Raw genomic sequence first — 18,575 nt, forward strand, 5'->3', positions numbered from 1 at the left:
AATTCCTCTCCAAGTTTAATGATGAGTTACATTTACAGTGCATGAAGCGTCTTCACTTGCACTGTAATTTGCATCAGCAGAACAGAGTGCCCATTTTATTAGTGTTTTTTAGAAAATGGAAGCCAGGAATAGCTGCTTGAGTAAATAGCATTAATTAACAATGAGAAGGCCAACAATACTGGAATGACTAATACTGAAATATGCTTTTGCAATTTGAGCTTTCATGTGTTTTGTAACCTTTGGTAAGAAATCGTTGTTAAGCTTCAAACAGAATTTCTTAGTACCTTCATATAAATCAATTGCCTGTAGTTTTCAGTTAAGCAGTTTAATTGCTTAATTAGACTAAGAAAACCTAGTGATTAAAATTTAACAGGCATATGGTATAAGGCAATATCAATATTAGTTCTTACTCAGGATAGCTGGTTTAGATCAAACTGAATGCACTAGAAAGCAGTATGTTTGTAATCTGCTTTAGCATATAGAAATGTCTACAGGAATATCATCTAAGTCTTCTCTAGAGTTAGAAATACAGATATTGGAGAATGACAGAGTCAGCAATAGGATGTATTAAAACTGCCACAAGACACCAACTCATAATAAGAGGGCTTCTGGGCTAAACCAGCTTTGAGGGTTGTTGGATTTTTTTAATAATCTGTGTTGAAAGGACTGCATCCATTCTGTGAAGAGCATCTATGTAAGGAGGGACCATTCTGTCAAAACTGGCTAGAAATAAACAAAGATCAAAAACAGTTTAAGAGGACATAAGGAAATTCTGTGCAGAGATCCATAGTCTTGCCACTCAAAAGAGAGCCAGTATTGTAGAAATATGGGCACTTGTGATCAAAAATTATCAGACGTAGAGAACATTAATTCTGTTTTGAGTTGGTATAACTCCAAGAGCAGTGGGCTTTTGCCACATGATTAGAGAGATTCTGCGTGCTTTCATAATGCAGGTAGAAGAATTGATAGGAACAGGAAGCAGTGTCATCTTTATCTTGGGAGGTTCTTTGTTTGTTATTCTGGACATCTTTCATGTGTAACACATTCCGGGAATTTAACAGTGGTCATACTGGGTCAGACAAAATGTCTGTGTAGCTTGTTTCCGTTTTCTGATACCATCAAATGCTAATGCCTTATGAGAAATACAAAGATATGAGAAGTTTATGTCTTACTTTTCTCCAGGAGCTCTCATTGCCTTCAAATCTTCAGAGACTTAAAGGCTGAAGATAAGAGTAGTTTCTATTTATCTGCCAATCTTCAATGGATTTTACTTCTCTTGAGTTTTCTTGTTCTCTTTGAATACATGTAAAATCTTAGTATACACAACAGCAAAAAAATTATTCACATAAGTGTTTATCAGGGTTGTTACTGTGAAGAGAAATTATAACTGATTACCCATTTCTTTCTTTTACTCTTTCAGCAAGATCTGAACTCAGCTTGTAGTTTCAGCTCCTTCCCATGGGACTACATTTTCACAGTGGGGGCAAATTAAGCATATGGTAGAACCACCTTTGCATTTATTCTAATAACATTAGCCACAGTGTTTCAAAATCTGATTTTAGTTTTCTTCTCTGAAGTAAATTCCATAGCATGTTTCGCTATCCAAGACGGGGGTTGGCACACCCAGTAAAGGTTGGGGAAAGAAACTGTCAAGCAGTTCTGATTAACCATATGGTAATACACATGAAGCTTTAAGAATTGTATTAATACTGCAGTAATTGATTGCCATAAGTCTATACTGAGGCACAGTATGGCTTGTTTCATTACCCTCTGGAGGAAATGGAATGGCATGCCTTGCACAGATTAATCAAATTTCCCTCTTAATGTGGAGAAAATACTGGTCCACAGTTACAGAAAAACTCAATGTGGCAAACATATTGAATAAAAAATAGGATCTAGGGCAGAATACAGATGCAAGTGTTCCCTCTTGATATACGGGAAACAAAAGGTTTGCGTAACCATGTAGATGATAATAGCTTTTTATGTAAGGTAATCTCTGAACACAAGAGCTCTTTTCTTAATCAGTTGGTCAGCTTGAAATAGTTAACTGCAGCAGTAGCCACTGTAAAAAAGGCAAAATAAGGGCTTCTGATATTGCTAGAAAAATCTGGCAGAGCTGCTTAGTATCCATGAAATTGTTCAACATGTTTATGTGCATTTGTTCTTAATGTTTATGAGACTGACTTTTATTGTAGTTGGAGCAAAAGCCTGTGATCTCAAGAATACAAGTGATATTCATTGTTTAGTTTTAAAAAATCTACTGGGCTAGTAAGGCAAGTAGTAGTATCTAATTTTTATAATGTCATGGCATTTAGAAATGCAGCTTAAAAGTGTAAAGAATGAAGTTTTATACTTTTATATTGTATGACTCTATATAGCCAAAGATATTTGCCTTCATGTGTATGTAAGTAAACTGTCTTTATAGACAAAGTCTGGATTTTGAGGGCAAAGAGAGATCAATGTGCTATCCTTTTAGTATTAAGAAAGCAAAATATATAGTTCAAAATAAGATTACTAGAAAGGAAGATATGTATTGCTGTAAATGATTCAGAATATTAAATGGCAATATGTCATTTGCAATATCATGTAACAATTCGACAACTTTCAACCTGATAACTCTCAAATTAGCATAATGGGAAAGGGTTAACAAAAATACCTGTTCTTTCTATTTGTTTGCACTGTGTGTCTGACAGCATTTCTTTGTACACAGATTTGTTTCCTAGTTGGGTGATGATCAACAGTAACTTGTACTTTGTGCGTTTCTGTCATTACTTTGTCTCCATGAGGGTGTTCTGCCTGGAGGTCAGCCCTGCTGAAGTTAAATGTCAGTCTCAAGCAAAACCAAAGCTGTGATTAAGGATCTGCAGATTAGTATTTCAGAAGTTTGCATTGTCCAGCATATTTTGAGTGGATTCTGTCAATCTTGACCAAAGACCCAGCAAAACATCAGCAAAGGAGGAAACCATTACTTAAAATAAGAAACAGAACAAATCGAAGCACACCACTTGGAAAGCATATTTTTTTAAAAATACATAAATACTTGTTAGCATTTTTAATGCTGTAGAGCTAGAAAAAGAACAGTGAAAATTTACTGTAATGTAGATAAGTGTCTTCAGTGATTTTATTTTTCATCTGGACTGCACTCACCAGATGCACACATGAGATAAAGTAATCTGGGGAAAACACTACAACAAACTATTGTGAACTGCACTTGGCAGAGGTGTTCTTGCCTCAGAAGGGTCACATGATGATGTGTTTAAAGCACAAAATAATATTTCAAAACTACTGATAATCTATGATGATGTATCTTGGTGCCCTTTATATTCCTAAAGCTATTAGTTCTTTCCAGACGTTTGATTTCTTGAAGTGAGTGAAAACAGACCTTTCAAAGAGTAAACAGGTTCCTGCTAAAAGGCATATGAACCCCTTTGTTTCTTCTTAGTCCTTTGGCCAGACCAGGGTGTAGCTGAAGATGTCTTACTGGATTGCTAAAATCTGCAGGTCACTCCTCTGAATCCACCTCAGGCTGAACTTACTGACACTCTTGCTGTAACTCACATAAAATGAGTTCCTGTTGCCTGACCCTCTGGGGCTGGTATGTTGGTGCCCAAGTGTGGCTCCTGCAGAGTGCAGTGACTCAAGGACAGATGCAGCTGGTACAAGCTGGCAGACAGTGATAAGGTGCTGGCTTGCTCCAGCTGAGGATTTGGCCTCTAGGTTTGAACCAGATTGAAAATGAACTTACCTGTTCCACTTCTGAAGTTGCTGTTACTTTGAGCATGCTTAGGCTTTGGTCTTAGAGCAAGGCTTATGAAAATGGCAGGTGCTGTCAACTGCTTAGGACCCTGTTTATGCAGAGATCACTGTTCAGTTTTAATTTAGGGTATTTCATTGTACTGATATATTTTGGTTGCATTGTTGTCTGTTTGAAAAAACTGCCTGTTCTGTAGAACAGTTGCACTTTGGATGAAAATTCAAAATCTGCTATTAAAAGATCCAACCACCAAGGAGCTGAAGGAGATTAAATTGGGCATGGAATGTTACACTCGATCCATGGTCCTGTATCGGTTTTCTGACACAGTTGATTAGGAGGCTGATTATCCAAGGCCATCCTCGTCTACTCTTAGCTACACTCTGGTTCGTGCTTCAAGACTGTATGGGGTCACCAAACAGAATTGTGTCTTTTCCAGTAATGTCAAGTCTCAGCTTAGAGGAAACCTTTATTTTTCCAAGATATGCTGTCTTGGATTTATCTGTATTAACATGTCATTTGACTGTGCCTAGATATCCTGTATCAGGATATCTTGGTTGCAGTGTCACTGTGGCTGCTGCCTACCTTCCTATTCAACCTGGAGATGTTTGGAATTTTTGATCATAATTTAGGATAGTATTTTGATTAATTTCTGCACAAATGTCCCCATTGGCCAATAAGGGATCTCACCAAGAAGAACTGGAATGATCCTTTCTTCTCTTTTGACCCCACATTTCTTCAGTCTGGTACCATGTTTGTTGTGAGCATGTTTGTATTTACTCTCCATGTATTGTGCTAGTGAAAGGGAACAAAGTAATGTCATTTGTACACAGGCAAGAAAAATAGGGGAACAGACTTTGTTTTCATTTGCTGTTAATCATATTCTAAGTTGTTCCATGCAGCAGTTCTATTAGCTTTTCTAATTTGCTGTTTAAACACATTGTAGCAATGCAGAACTGCATATTGAAAAGATCCTAAACACATAACTCAATAATTAATAGCACACCATCTTTTGGAGACTAAAACCTGCTGCAGGAAAAACTAAACTTAGAGATCTGGGGAGGTTCCATTTTCCATGTGGGATATTGAAGGCTAAGTGCATATTTGTTAAACAATCTGAGATTGTAATGAGTTTTCAAAAAACACAGATCTATGAAACCATCTTTACTGGATATCTTACATCCTTGCCAGTGGTTTTTTCTTAATATTACCTTTTCATTACAATGGCACATCCCAACATACCTAGCAAGGAGCTGCAAACCTCTTAATGAAGGGCAGTTCTGTACATACCAAAACATATATAAAGTGCGGAATGGTAAATTGTACGGACGAGGTCTCAAAGTTAACCAGTATAGCTAAAGGAGTATTTTGTCTTTATCTTTAAGGAAGGCTGAGAGTGTAATCCAGTGGTGAATCATGTCTGTTACAAGCCCAGCCAGATGTTATTGGGTGTGGGTCTGTGTCATTACACAGTACAGAACAGTTTAGCAAAATCCTTTGCTGCAGCTGTTTAGAAGGAAACTTCCTTGCCATTAGTTCCATGAAGTGGATGCGTTTTTTCTAAGGATTCCATTTGGTGGAAGAAAGCCTTGAAAATGCTTTTCTTGTTTTAAGACCTATAAAAGAGGTCTCAGTACTAAAGTATTTTACTTACATTCTCTCTGCTTACATAACCCTCCATCTTCCTGAGTTTCTTACTGAACTTTGCAACTTACTTAAAACACATAGGTTCTGGAGCCTGTGTGAATATTCCTTTCTGGCTCCTGGTGTGCCTCTAGATGGGATTGTTGTAGTTGCTGGATATGTGCACATGGAATATCCCTGTATGCTCATGTACCTATGGGAGCACATATGTGTTTCTGTTCCTCTACTTTAGGCCCAAGTTTATGGCCATGTCTGCCCTGCTCCAACTGAGGTTATAAGAACATGGAATGTAGACATGGAAATTGAGCTTTTGTTCCCTAAAAGCTGCAGTGAAGGATCTAGTTCACAGCCTACTTGAATGCAAAGCTTGAAAGGTTTCCTTTCAGTCTTTTTTGAGTTATTGGTGAATAGAGGGAAAAAATTATTGCCCAGCTGGAAGCATTTTTCCTACTCCAGTTACTCAGATATGGCAAGAGGGAGGTGTATTCTTTAGGGGTTTTTGTTTTTCTAAAATCAGTCCTCATGTCTGGAATGAGAGCAAGCAAAGAAGTTTCATTTCATAGGATAGTTTAAGGCGGGGGAAAAGAAAGAAAAAAGTTAAAGCATGTAAGATAAACCTTGGCTAAAGACCCAGTATCCCTACAACGATGGATTCAACTGTGAGTGGTCTATAATAAAATACTGTGACCAACTTTATAAGCATTCAAATTATCTTACAAATCTCTCTAGGACATAAAAGGGAAACTTTTCTGAGGTCTTTTTCTGAAAGCCTTCATAATCCTTTCAGATTCTGTAGGGATATTGAGTCAGAGATGTGCCAGGTAACTGTTTCTCTTAGTCAATAATAGGATTGACAAAATTCTGCATATTCCCACTCAAGAGTTGGACTCTTGGCATGGACTTTTCAAAACTGTTTCAAGACAAATATTAAACTCACAAACAAAGGTATTTCAAAATATACATGCCTTTGTGAATGGCCTTTGTGTGTATATAGAGATAGATTGTTTACAGGTGTGTCTGTCTTTTTTATAGGTTACCTGCTAGCAACTTCCAGCAAAATGTGCATTAATTTTTTAAGCTTAAAATTATCATATGCACTTTCCTTTGAAATACATACAGATAAACAAAAGAAAATAGATTTTCATAACTTCTTCGGAAAGTCGATCTATAAGCTGAACCAAATGTAGATTAGGAGCAAAAGATGCAAGTTCACTACTTCTCTTCGTCTGCTTTTTTTGTGTGTGCTCTAAGGAACAAATTATCTTGCATTCCTATGCTAAGAGGACACACTAATCACTGGAAAAGGTGATTCCGGTTTTGTTCAGGGTTTATGAATTAAGGGTTATTATTGCAAACGTCTCATTTACTCTCTATGTGCCTGAGATAGCAAGTCTGAGTGCTCTGAAGCTTTTGTAAATACACGTTGCAGAATCTTCCCAGACTGAGATGTTTGCCTGTTTGTAGCTGGCTAATCCAGAAGTGGTTCCCTGATAAGGTTAATGCCCAGTTAATTGCTCCTAGCCTTGACACACAGTTTAATTGCTATTTGGGCAACATATGTTTGTTGCTTGCTCTGTGCAGAATTCCAGCGGATGCGGCGATGCAAACTACAGACTGGTGGAGGGCAAACAAAATAAATACAGTATTTTATGTTCTTTTAATTCAGGGCCAAGTGGATTTGGATGAAGTGTTTATTTAGTTTGCTGGCTGCTTCAGATGCTGTGGCATATTGATCCCTTTTATTACTAGCAGCCATTTAACCTGACCTCTCTCAGATCCAGTATTTTAAAAGCCATAAATTTTAACTTTACTTATGAGCAGGGATTGAGATGCTGTGAAAGCCTTTTTATTAGCAGAGCTTCGCCTTTCTCCATGTTCATGTGTCACCCATGGCAACAATATTTAGAGCATCTTAAATTAGAGCGGCTGTTGGGCAGCTTGGTGGTGATGGGGTTAGCAATAAAAAGAGCTCATAAATATCTCGAGCATGTAGGATTCACTGATCAGTGTGGGCAGGTGTGCAAAAGCAAGGGCGTTATTAGCAAGAGGTATCCTTTTCCTGATTATTTTGGTGAAAATCTCTCTTTTCTTACTTTTAATGTTCACAAATAAGGAAGATTCATTTTTTAATTGCAGGTTAAATTGCTGATACTGAAATGTATTTTCCTTCCTTGGCTTGGCGGTTCTTTTACAATGATCACCTTCCTTGTTGTTTCAGCAGCCCAAATTAATCCCCAAACAACGCTTGAAGCAATCTTTAACACAGCTCATATAAGTATTTATAAAAATGTGTCCAGGCCATAACTTGATGCATAGTAATTACATACTGCTTTTTGAAAAAGAAAATAATTATGAATCACGTGGTAATTGCGAGAAAATTTCTGTCTACATTCTAATGTAAAGAACTCAAAAAAGCTTTGAATTAGTGAAGAAAACACAAAGCTTAATATGAACTTTTTGCATTGTTCTGATTTGTTACTTCTGATTTAAATTAGTAATTTTTAAAAATATGGTTTCAGTCTTAATGACTTAGATTGAGTAATAATTCAGTAGCTTATTTCAAAGGAGGCTTAAGGCTTAACAAAACAGATCATAACCATAAATTCAATGTAAGTTTTGGCTGGCTTTCTTCTGTTCTGCTACTGAAGAAGTTTCCCCATCTGTCCCATAGACCAAAGGTAGCATCTCATACGATTAAAAGTGACTTCTTTTAAATATTGATGTTGGGGACTCTTTACTTCATGTTAAACTTTGGCTTGGGAACAAAAATATTGGTTTAGTTTGAGAAGCATAATTTATATCAATTAATCTCAGAAAGTGTCACATTTCCCAGTCTTTTAAAGCTGGATTTGACCTTTTCAGAGGGCGGGTGTGGAAGTAGAAATACAGCAATCACAGGGCACTGGAATTTTTTTGCTCCTACTGAGTTCCAGACTGATCAATTTGCAAGGTGCCTGAAATCACTGGGGAATCTTATTTCTAAAAACTGGACTATTTCCTGTTTGCAATGCTTCTCCTTTAGCAGTTTCCTCTAACAGGTTGTAACAGCAATATCAAAAGTCAATTTATGTATGTAAATATCCTTGAGGAGAAAGCCCCTGCTTTGTAAAGACAAGTAACTTGATTTATCTGGGACCTGCTGGGAGGGCCAGTGCTTCAGTTTGCACCAGCTGGAGGGAGAACACTGATCTGCTGGACAAGGAGGGCTGCAGGTGCCTGGGAAAACTTTTCACTGGATGCAGAGCTATACTGGGAAGGGGAAGGTTATGTGAGAGGTTAAACTTGTGAAACCAAATGAAGAAAACAAGTTATTTCACCAGAGAAGATCTGAGGGGGTTATGCCAAGACAGGCTTGGCTGCGTTTTCTCTGACATTCAGCACTAACCTGGCACATGTATGTGCCATTTCACCGAGGCTTTTGCTTGAAACTCTTACTTTTGCTCCTAATTCTGAGATCTAATATTGTTGCACTGTGAGACTTGTTAGCATTTTTGAGATGGTTAATGCCATACATACCCTTTTGAAATATTAGCACCTTCCACTGCAGTGTTGTTTGTCAATGATCAGACTACGAAAGCAGCAACACCAGCATAGGTTTCTAAGGTGACAGCAGTGTATTTTCACCTCCTGTCTCATGGCTGCCTTCTTCCAAACATTTCCTCCTCAGCTGGCTAAAGCTCAGCCTACCTTCTGGGCCCCAAATTGTGAACTGTCATTCATAGCTGAAACTGCAGTTTGTGCAAATGTGGCTAAATTGCAATCATCATATGTAGTAAAATAGATTGAAATATCTGTAAATCTGAAGACTGTAGCTGGCTCTTTTAATCAGAGAACTTGTTAAATTCTCCCCTGCTTTGATTTCTCTTTATTAGATTTTTTTTTCCCTGTCAGGTGTGGGGTTGTTCTGTGTTCAGTATTTCTGCTTCTAATTTGGAATGGTTGGATTGAAGTATAATAAAATGAGCCATGTTGTCTTTAATATGTGAGTGCAAGATAGTGATTTTTCTCTTTCTTTTTATCAAGCTCTTCATAGTCTTTTCTATGCTACTGTATAAACTAGTGTTGAAGAAAAGGCTACAGAGTGATCTAAGATTTTTCTACAAAAATGTTATATTAAAGCCCTTCACTTGAAAATCACAAGCTGAATGATGTAATGACTTTCAGATTCCTCCTTCCTAGATCATTCTCTGCATTGAACTGATTGATGATTGAGGTAGTATCTGAATATAAAAATATAGTGAGAGCAAAAAACCCTTTGTACTTGTGCATACTGTGAGTCCTACCAGAAATAAATGAAAGTACATTAAACAAAATGGTTCAGAAAGAATGGAACATGAAGTAATTGTGCCCATGTGATGCTGCAATCCTGTAGAGCGAGCAGTTAGATCAGTTAGGCTGAGGAAGGCCTGAGTTCAGTGGGGACAAGTTGGGCATCATTGATGTTACTGCAGGTGTGTGTCCAAAGCAGAGCAGGCTCTGAGCTGCACTTGCTTCCTGAGAGGCTCTTGGCGTGTCTCACTCTGAGTCCCACACTACAGAAATCACCATTGGTGCTTTATGGCCAGACAGTTGTTTGCCTGCTAAAAGCAGACACGTGCTCTCTTTAGCACCTCAGTAGCCACAGGGCAGAACACTCACTGTTTGCAAAACCGTTTTCTCTTCCCTAGTACCAGATGAACCTCCATCATGTGCAATGCAGTAGGAACCTGGGATGAGTGTCTGGGGCACTGGTAAAAACAGAGCCAAATTATTTATAGTCTGTTATAACTTTGTGTTTATCCTATTTTCTCAGTCTCAATGATGCTTTCTCTTCTTTTTCCTTCTATAGCTGTTTTTTACCTCACTCTGTCTTTCAAAATGTAAATAGGAAATTAGTCCAGCTCACACAGATGTGTTCCTCTAAATATTCTCTTTTGGCCAAATTCCTATAGTTTTGATTTTCAAGAAGAAACATTATCTAAAAAATAAAGTTAGTGATAAATATATAAAATGTTTACTCTTTAGGCTGTCTTAGGAGTTGTAATTTATATAGAGTGGCGATGATTCATGGCTTCTCTTCATTTCCACTCTGTCTGCATGTGCCTTTGGGGTGGTTTGCATTGCCCACAAGGCTGTGTCATTTGTCTCCCCTTGATTTTCATGACTGACATTTTGCTTTTGGCATATTTCCTCCTGCTGGACTATGAAAAAAGAAAGGAATGTGCAGATATGGGAAAATGATAATTTTGGAAATACCTGAAACTAAAAATAGTAATAAAAGAACAGAATGCAGGTTTACTTTTACTTTTAGAGTAAGAAAAAAAAAATCTTAGCCATGTTGGCACTGAGCAGAAAGTTAGGGTATGTGTAATACCAGTCTCAGTCAAAGGATGATCAATTACAGGTACCATCTGAGAACCAGCAATTTGGTTTCAGCTACTCATAGGCAGGTGGTGGCATCAGTCGTTATTTTCTCTCATAAATTCAGTAGAGATGCATGAAGTAATTCACCATTTATAAAAATAATAAAGTGGATGCTGCAGCTGGATTTTTATCATTGTACTACAAGAAGCAGTAAAAGGAGGGCTCAAGAATTTAAAATTCATAAAAAGAAGCATTTTTACACAGTAAATTGAATTTCTCACTGCCAAACTATATTTCTGTATTCAAAATTTGGTAGGGCTGGATACAAATCCACACCACATATCCCCAGAAATGCTTGTTAATAACTTGTAAAAATGAGACTTTTTTATTGATTATTCATTGGTTTGGAGGTTTTTTTATCCATGAGGGAAAATTTGTGTTTTCAGGCTTGCAGCGTTTCTAAATGTCTGCAGAAATGGCAGAGATACTGGGATGGGCAGGGGAAGGAAATTTCCCTATTTGGGATGTGGTAATTGTACATTATGGAGTCTTGTGCATTTCTCTGCAAAGCACCCAGTAATAGGTGCTGGCTGAGAACCTGGCAGGACAGGACTCCCTGCTTCGGGAAGCTCCTCAGCTCCTGGGCTCTGATATGTGATTGCTGCAGCCTTACAATGGAAGAAAACTAAGAGGAATAAAAGCTGAATTGCAAAAAATAGGAAGTTCTCACTGTTGCTAGTGAAATTTCACACTGAATTTTCAGTCTTAGAATAGGTCAGCTAAATGTTTAATACTTATTTATCTGTTTCAGTAAATTTTTGGATAAACAAGGACAGCTCATAGAGTGACCAGGTACCTGGGGACTGAGTCACAGTGTGTGGGGAGGCTGAGCAGACACCTTGCTGTCTGTTGCATGTAACATGTGAGTGTGTCACTCCAAACTTTAGGTGTTGAATTGGATTTTCATAGGAATGGCCTGCATTCATTAAGGGTAGTCTTCCAGTCTGAGTACTTGGCTTAGCTTTATGTAAAACAAGCTGTAACCAGCATTTAACCTGAGACCTTTTTTTCAGGTCATAGAGCTTAGGGCAGTAATGCAGTGCAGTACACCTTGCACTGGGATGTGTGTCTGGACAGCTTTGTGTGGGCTCTTGGCACAGCCCCTCTGGCTGGACGGGTGGCTGTAGCAGCAGCCTGGAATCTGCTCTGGCTGCTCCACCTCCTGAGCCTCAAGCCCAGACAGGCCCTGCCTGGAGGTGGGGATGTGGCCAGTGCTGTCTTCGAGATGCTGTAATTGCCCTGAAACCAGCCCTGGTGGATTCCCCTCCTTGGAGGCTTGACCTCCACCAAGTGTGTGGGGTGCCCACTGCCCACAGAGCTGTCCTGAGCACCCTACCAGGGCTGGCTGCTGACAAATGAGAGCCTTTTCTCTGCTCATCAGTGCCTTTCACTTATACTGCCTTTTACACCCTTATGCTCCCCTTGGTTTTGTTCCTTCTCATCCTGAGACCCAGTGCCTCTAACTAATGCACAAGGTTTTAGTGATTTTAACCACCTTTATGTTGTATGCAAGTCACTTCTCTAACTCTGTTTTAGCACTTGCTAATTTGGCAACAATGGTGTCTCCAGAATGACAATTAATGAAGAGAAGAAGGTTGCACTATGTGACCGAGCAGCCAGACTTCCCTTAGACCTGTTTGTCTCCACACACACCACCAATCCCCCCTGGTTTTCAGCTGCATATCAGTCTGCAGGCAGTGGAAGTGTAAATTGCTTTATGTAGGCACTACTGACAAGTCTCTATTTGGTGCCAATTCTTAGCTTTTTTCCTTTTAAGAATTCACTGATCACACTTCGCTAGTTCAGTTACCTGCACTATAGGATTGCTAAAATCACATCATACAGTACTGACATACCTGTCTTTTCTGTGACCCATGAATCCCCCCAGGCATGACAGTATATGGACATGTATGTGAAGGGCTTCTGTTGTGTTCTCCTGTTGCTTGTGTTAGTATCACTTAAAAGTTGAAAGCAAAAGCACTTGTGTTCTCAAAGACAGAAGGCATATTGCAAGGGAAAGTCTCTTCCTCAGTGTTTCTATGACACATTTACTGTTCTGCCATATAAAAACTAAGTAGATGCTACAGAGGCTTTTAAATTAAGCTGTGAATTTCTTCACTGATTGGAGTGCATGCATTCTTTGAACTTTGTTCTTTATCTATTCTATTATCATTTTATTAATTCTAATTAACACAAATGCTGCCACAAAATAAAGCTTTTGTAAGGTCGGATAGTCAAGCATTCAGAGAGAGGGAAGGTTTGGGAGGCTTGAAGGTTTGCTCTGTTTTTCTATGAAGTGTTTTCTTATGCCTACAAACAAGGAAAGAGCCAGTAACATTGTTTATGTTGAGCTGTACTTGCTTGTTTCTTGACAAACCCGCTGTGCATGTTGGTATCATAGCACCAGTTTCATCTTGAAAAAAAAGGTTGGATAAGACTTTGAGAGAACTAATAATATCTTCTCACAGGAGCAATGTGTTTGAAAATATCAACCGTTCATACAACCTGTCTCATTCTAAAAAGCACAACTCTAGTTGTGTAGCAGTGTTTACTTTTGTGAGTCCAAAGATAACACTGTCCTTGAGACTGTTTGCAGTGTCCAGTGGGACATTGCTGGCAGAGGGGGAAGAAGCAGCCCCATTCCTTTCCCTGGTACAGGCTTTACCGGGCCGCAGGGCGAGCCAGCTATTGCCCATCACTTTGTCAGGCCTGTAAATTATGTGCTGTTCCCTCCAAGTCTGAATGGGGATATCTGCTGAACTAGGTTTAACTTGATGTTATTTTTAGAACAAATTACATTGATTGCACACTATTTCAAAGGCCCCAAGTAATAAAGAACACAATTAAATGTATCTGACTAGTTTAATTTCTCTGTGTGGTTTTTGGTATAAAAACTTAACTATTTGTTTTCCAGACTGTTCTGGCAAAGATTTTGGTCCTACTCTGGGATTAAAGAAGTCCAGTTCCCTTGAGAGTCTTCAGACTGCCGTGGCTGAAGTTAGGAAGAACGAACTTCCTTTTCACAGACCCAGGCCTCACGTGGTCCGGGGTCGGGGATGCAACGAGAGCTTCCGAGCTGCCATTGACAAGTCTTATGATGGGCCTGAAGATGGAGAAGAGGGTATGTTGCTGATGGCACTTATTGAGGGAGCCACCATCACGTAGCACTGTTGAGGGCCAGCTCAATAAAGCACCGTGAGCAAGTGCTTTAGTCCAGTTGAAGCTGATCACATTTTAAAAGCTGCTCACGTCTTCCATTGAATAGAGCTGTCTTTGCAGTACCCCATCCAACCTTGACGGGGGTTTAGTGTAAAATCTTTCACTGAGCTCCTTTGGGGCAGGGGTGGGTTGGAGGATTTAGAACTCAATCCTTAAATAATTATGTTTTTCAACTTCAAGAAGCAGCTGCTTTCTTCAGATTACATTAAAAATTATCTTGCTTGTTTTACAATTCCCTTTTTTCCAACCAGGAAATTTGTTTCATGTTGTAGATAAGGCAGAGTGTATTGATAGCGCCCTGCTGCTCATTCTGTCACCATGGGTTTATAGACCCCAGTCTAGAAATACATCTCGTTTAGCACGAAGCATAAAACTCTCCTTGGATCCCGAGCCCCCCAGATAGAAACAACACAGCTTCTCTCCAGCCAGACAGAACAGTTTATCCATTTCTTGTTCAGCCATTAAAATAGAAAGATTCCCGGGGAGTGAATGAAATAGTTTTGTTACGTAGGTTGACTATGTCAGTCAGCAGAATCTCTTGTTGAAGTAAGCTCTCAGTGTTTGCATCCCAGCACATTGGTTTTCTTGAGCTGATGGAGGTTAGCAAGCTAGATTTCAAATAGAATAGTGCTTTACTGTGTCTGGATTTTGGAATCGGGAATAATAACTAGAAAATAATTCACTAAAATAACTCCTTATTTAATTTGCAGTACAAATCTGCTTGAATCCACTAGATTTGTTTAGTCTGCTCTTTAAATTATTCAATTAAATGAATAGAGTGTTGTGAGTCATTTGAGCACTTTGTAGGCACTCGTGATGTATTTCACGTGTTTGCCTTTCAGTGGCCCGTAGCCACCCTCACTGCTTCTTTTTCATCTGTGCAGATGGTTTCTCTGATAAGAGCTCTCACTGTGGTCAAGAAGCTCAGAATGTGGAATCTGCCCCTTCAGGGAACCCTGAAATAGAAGATGCAGAAAGCAAAACAAAAAAAGACAAAAAAAATAGAGAGAAAGAGAAGAAAAAGGGCAAATCTAAAATCAAAGAGAAGAAAAGGAAGGAAGAAAATGAAGATCCAGAAAAGAAAAAGAAGAAAGGCTTTGGTGTCATGTTGAGGTATGGCATTTTACAAAACAAAACAGCCACACATTCTCATTATAAGATAGGAAACAACTGATGCTCTCACAAAGTAGTGGAAAAATTATTTCACTTGGACTCAAATAATGTTGATGTTATTGAAAAAGAAAGCAGTTTATACTTTTACACCAAACTTGTAGCTGCGGCAGAAGACGTTTGGCAGACAAAATGTCTTTTTGTGCCTTTGAAATGCATTCCCATATGTCAGAAAAGATTCAAGGTTTCAGGCTTGAAACGAGCGTGTTTCGGTGGGGAAGGATTTGTGGGGAATGTTTCTGGGTAATACAAGACCCGCTCCCACACTCAGCCCTGTGCTTGGAATATCTGCTTCCTTCAAGAGCTGCAGGGAGAGCAGGATTCCTTGTGATCTGTAAACAGTCTAGTAATATTTGCAGTTGCTGAAAAACACTATAGCTATGAGAACATTTTTGCTTTGTAGCTTCACCCGTGGCCTGCGGTGGACAAAAACTCACTGTCCTCCCTGCCCGGCATGCAAGTGCTTGGATTTCTTCTCTGGCTGTCTGTTCTGTGGCTATATCCTCTGGAATTATCAGAGTTCTTAAAGCTGTTTCCTTGCTATTGCTGGAACCTGTGGTGCTGCAGACACTCTGTTTGTTGGCACCCCTGCCCCAGATACCTGTTGACTCTATTGAGGATTTCATTATTTCCATTTAAGTAGCCCTTTGCAATTACACAGGGTATATGATGAGATTTAATGGTCACCTGGAGGAGGTAGGACTGTAAGACAATATGGTTGTTTGTGGCACTGAACACTTAATGTCAGCTTTGGAACGCTACTGGTGTCTCTTGGCATGCTGTGTTGTAGACAATCCAGATATATACAAAAGCCACAATCATTGCTTAGGCAAAGATATATTTCACTTTTAATCTAATACATTCATCTGCAAGATCATTCACTGATAATGATCTTCGTTAGGACAGTAAGACATGAACTTGCATTACAGCTTTCTGTTGTTTTGTCCTCTGGAGTGAAATTACTTGTGTTATATTAACAAGGATGGGTTTAGCTGACTTTCTTCCATGTAACAGCAACAGGGGTCCTCTAAAAATTGTCCTTTCAGCTTTTGAACACTGTAGAGATATGTCAAAAATATGCAGACATGCTTATGTGCCAAATTTGCATGATTTCAGCAGTTGTTAGTGTTCCTAAGATGAAGGTGCTTGGGTATACCAGTCTGCTTTCAAATGGGGCTCTTTAGGAATACTGAGAAAGAATCTACACACTACACATGCATTTGTGTTCATAATGTTTAAAAATGTAGGGCTTAAGGTGGAACACTGAATAGTTAGAAGGGTGACTTCAAAAACTCTGTATCTTCAATTCTTTTTTTAACTCCTTGGTGTGAATAGGGAAGAGGAGAGCAGTAGCACAGAGGTCTGACAAAAGGATAAGTATTGTTTCACATAGATGTATGGCAGAATCAAAGTCTGAATTGCTGTCTTTCAGGGGTTGCAATTCCTGAGCTAGAAAGAACATAGAATGACATCAAAATCCAAGGCAAGCTGTTGTAGTTCACAAACTCTGGTAATGGTCAATATGCAAAGCTGGGAACAATAAGTGATGATCCTTAGTGATTCCCTTTTTCAGAGCATATTTCACATTTTGGTAGTACACGAGGTTTATATGTCTGTTTTTCCTATAAGTTTGTCTTTGGTTTAGATACTCTTTCCAGCAGACAGTAATTGTGAATAATATTTATATGTCAGCACAGAATGGGAATTTCTGTCCCTTATCACTGAAAATCTCTGCAGAACAACAAAGGTGGAAGCAACATGTTGTAATAAACAGAGAAGGAGGAGTAGGTAAGAGCTAACAGTTCACCTGGGAGGTTTTTGGACGTTCTGTGTTCTTGTCAGTGTTTCTTTCTAGAATTTATAAAATTGTTCTTGAAAAAAAATGCCTTCCTGAAAAGGTGAGAGTCCAAAGGAATGCCAGCTATGATAGATGTGAAAGAAGAGTGCTGACCTGTAAAGTAAAGATTGAACAAGAGAAAACCATGTGAGTTTGCAAAAGAATTGGGGACCATGTGTCCTGTGCAAGATGAACAAATCCAGGCTGATGTTTTTTCACAGAAAAACTGCTGTGTGTGTCATGAAAAACAAAGCAAATTAATTTAAATGTTCCTGAAAGAAATAATAGGAAAGTAATGGTGGATTTTAGAACAGGTGACTAAATTCTAGATTCAAGAGGTATTGTACTGGAGTTTTGTACTGATGTGCAGGGTGAGCAGTGTCAGAAGGGCTGGGGAGGAAGAGACTGCAGCAAGAAGGTTTGAATTATTTTAGCAACATGGATGGAAAGAAACATCCAGATTTTTTTATGACATTGTGGGAATGAAACTGGCATGTTTTTTTGGTAGAACATCTGTGGAAAGAAAGAGAGCAGTTTAAGATGACAAAAGTTGTGAACTTCTGCAGCAGGCAAGGTGGCTACTAATTCTTGGTAGCTTAAGAGAAAGAAGTAGAGAGAAGTATTTAGAAACTGAGATGAGCTCAGGTTTGTTTTTTTTTTTAATTTAAATTGGAAAGGGAACCATAAGAGAAAAGCAGCTCAATGGAGAAGGAAATCTGTAGTGTGCCTTTTGTAGATTCAGTAGTGGTTGTGCTGTGAATCCATGTGCGAGACCACCAAAAGAAGGAACAAGGAACAGAGAGCTCTTACCATACTGACAAAAGAGAAAGAGTCAAGGGAAAAGAAGGTATGACAGCAACTGGCAGGTTTGGGAAAAGGATATATCTGCCTGGGACCAGCCAATGTTATGAATTTTTTTAACTAATCCATTGACTGCAGCCCTGTGACTAACTGATCCTACCAGGAGCTGGAACCCCCACTCTGGTATGTCCATGCTCCCTGTGGGCAGCTTTGCTGAGAGCTGTTTCAGCTGTGCCTGCCTCGTACTGTTGTGCTGTGGAGAGGCATCGAAACAGAAAAACAGACTTGCTGAACCCATGTCAAAATTGACTTGAGATAAGTAGGACTTGATCATCTGTGGTGAAAGCTCCAGGACCAGAAGGACAATGAAAACATTTCTAAAATCTTGCCAGAAGGCTCAATGCTAATTAAGACATGTGTACTTTCTGACAAATGACATGGGGTCAGGTGTAAAGGACAAAAGCAAGTAGAACTCGAGGCTAAAACAGCTGCTGGAAAAGTCACATTTGTCTGTGGTGGGATATTGGTGCTGTACTTGCTGGGTCACATATACAGCTGTAAAAAGTTGCCTTGATAGTATGGCTGTGTGAATTGACTGGCTTCTGCCTTATAATCAATAATAAAGCATTTCAAGATATTAAAACCAAACCCCAGTATTTATCTGTAGTATAAGAAGCACTGAACTTTAGTCTTTTGCATCTGAGATTTTTGAACATATTGGAATTGCTACTGCATTGGGTTTTTGCTTTT

At 39.0% G+C, this 18,575-nt stretch overlaps 1 protein-coding gene across 4 annotated transcripts in view; it reads left to right on the top strand.

Annotated features, from left to right (window-relative positions):
* PARD3B (par-3 family cell polarity regulator beta) overlaps positions 1-18,575 on the top strand; it is a 394,364-nt gene that overhangs the window by 239,441 nt on the left and 136,348 nt on the right. For all 4 annotated transcript variants that reach the window (XM_071561897.1, XM_071561898.1, XM_071561899.1 and 1 more), the window contains 2 exons: positions 13,713-13,919; positions 14,902-15,130. In XM_071561897.1, the coding sequence (XP_071417998.1) occupies positions 13,713-13,919; positions 14,902-15,130 (436 nt within the window). The remainder of the gene's footprint in view (positions 1-13,712; positions 13,920-14,901; positions 15,131-18,575) is intronic.

Source organism: Pithys albifrons, chromosome 8 (assembly GCF_047495875.1).
Source record: "Pithys albifrons albifrons isolate INPA30051 chromosome 8, PitAlb_v1, whole genome shotgun sequence".
Classification (NCBI taxonomy): domain Eukaryota; kingdom Metazoa; phylum Chordata; class Aves; order Passeriformes; family Thamnophilidae; genus Pithys; species Pithys albifrons.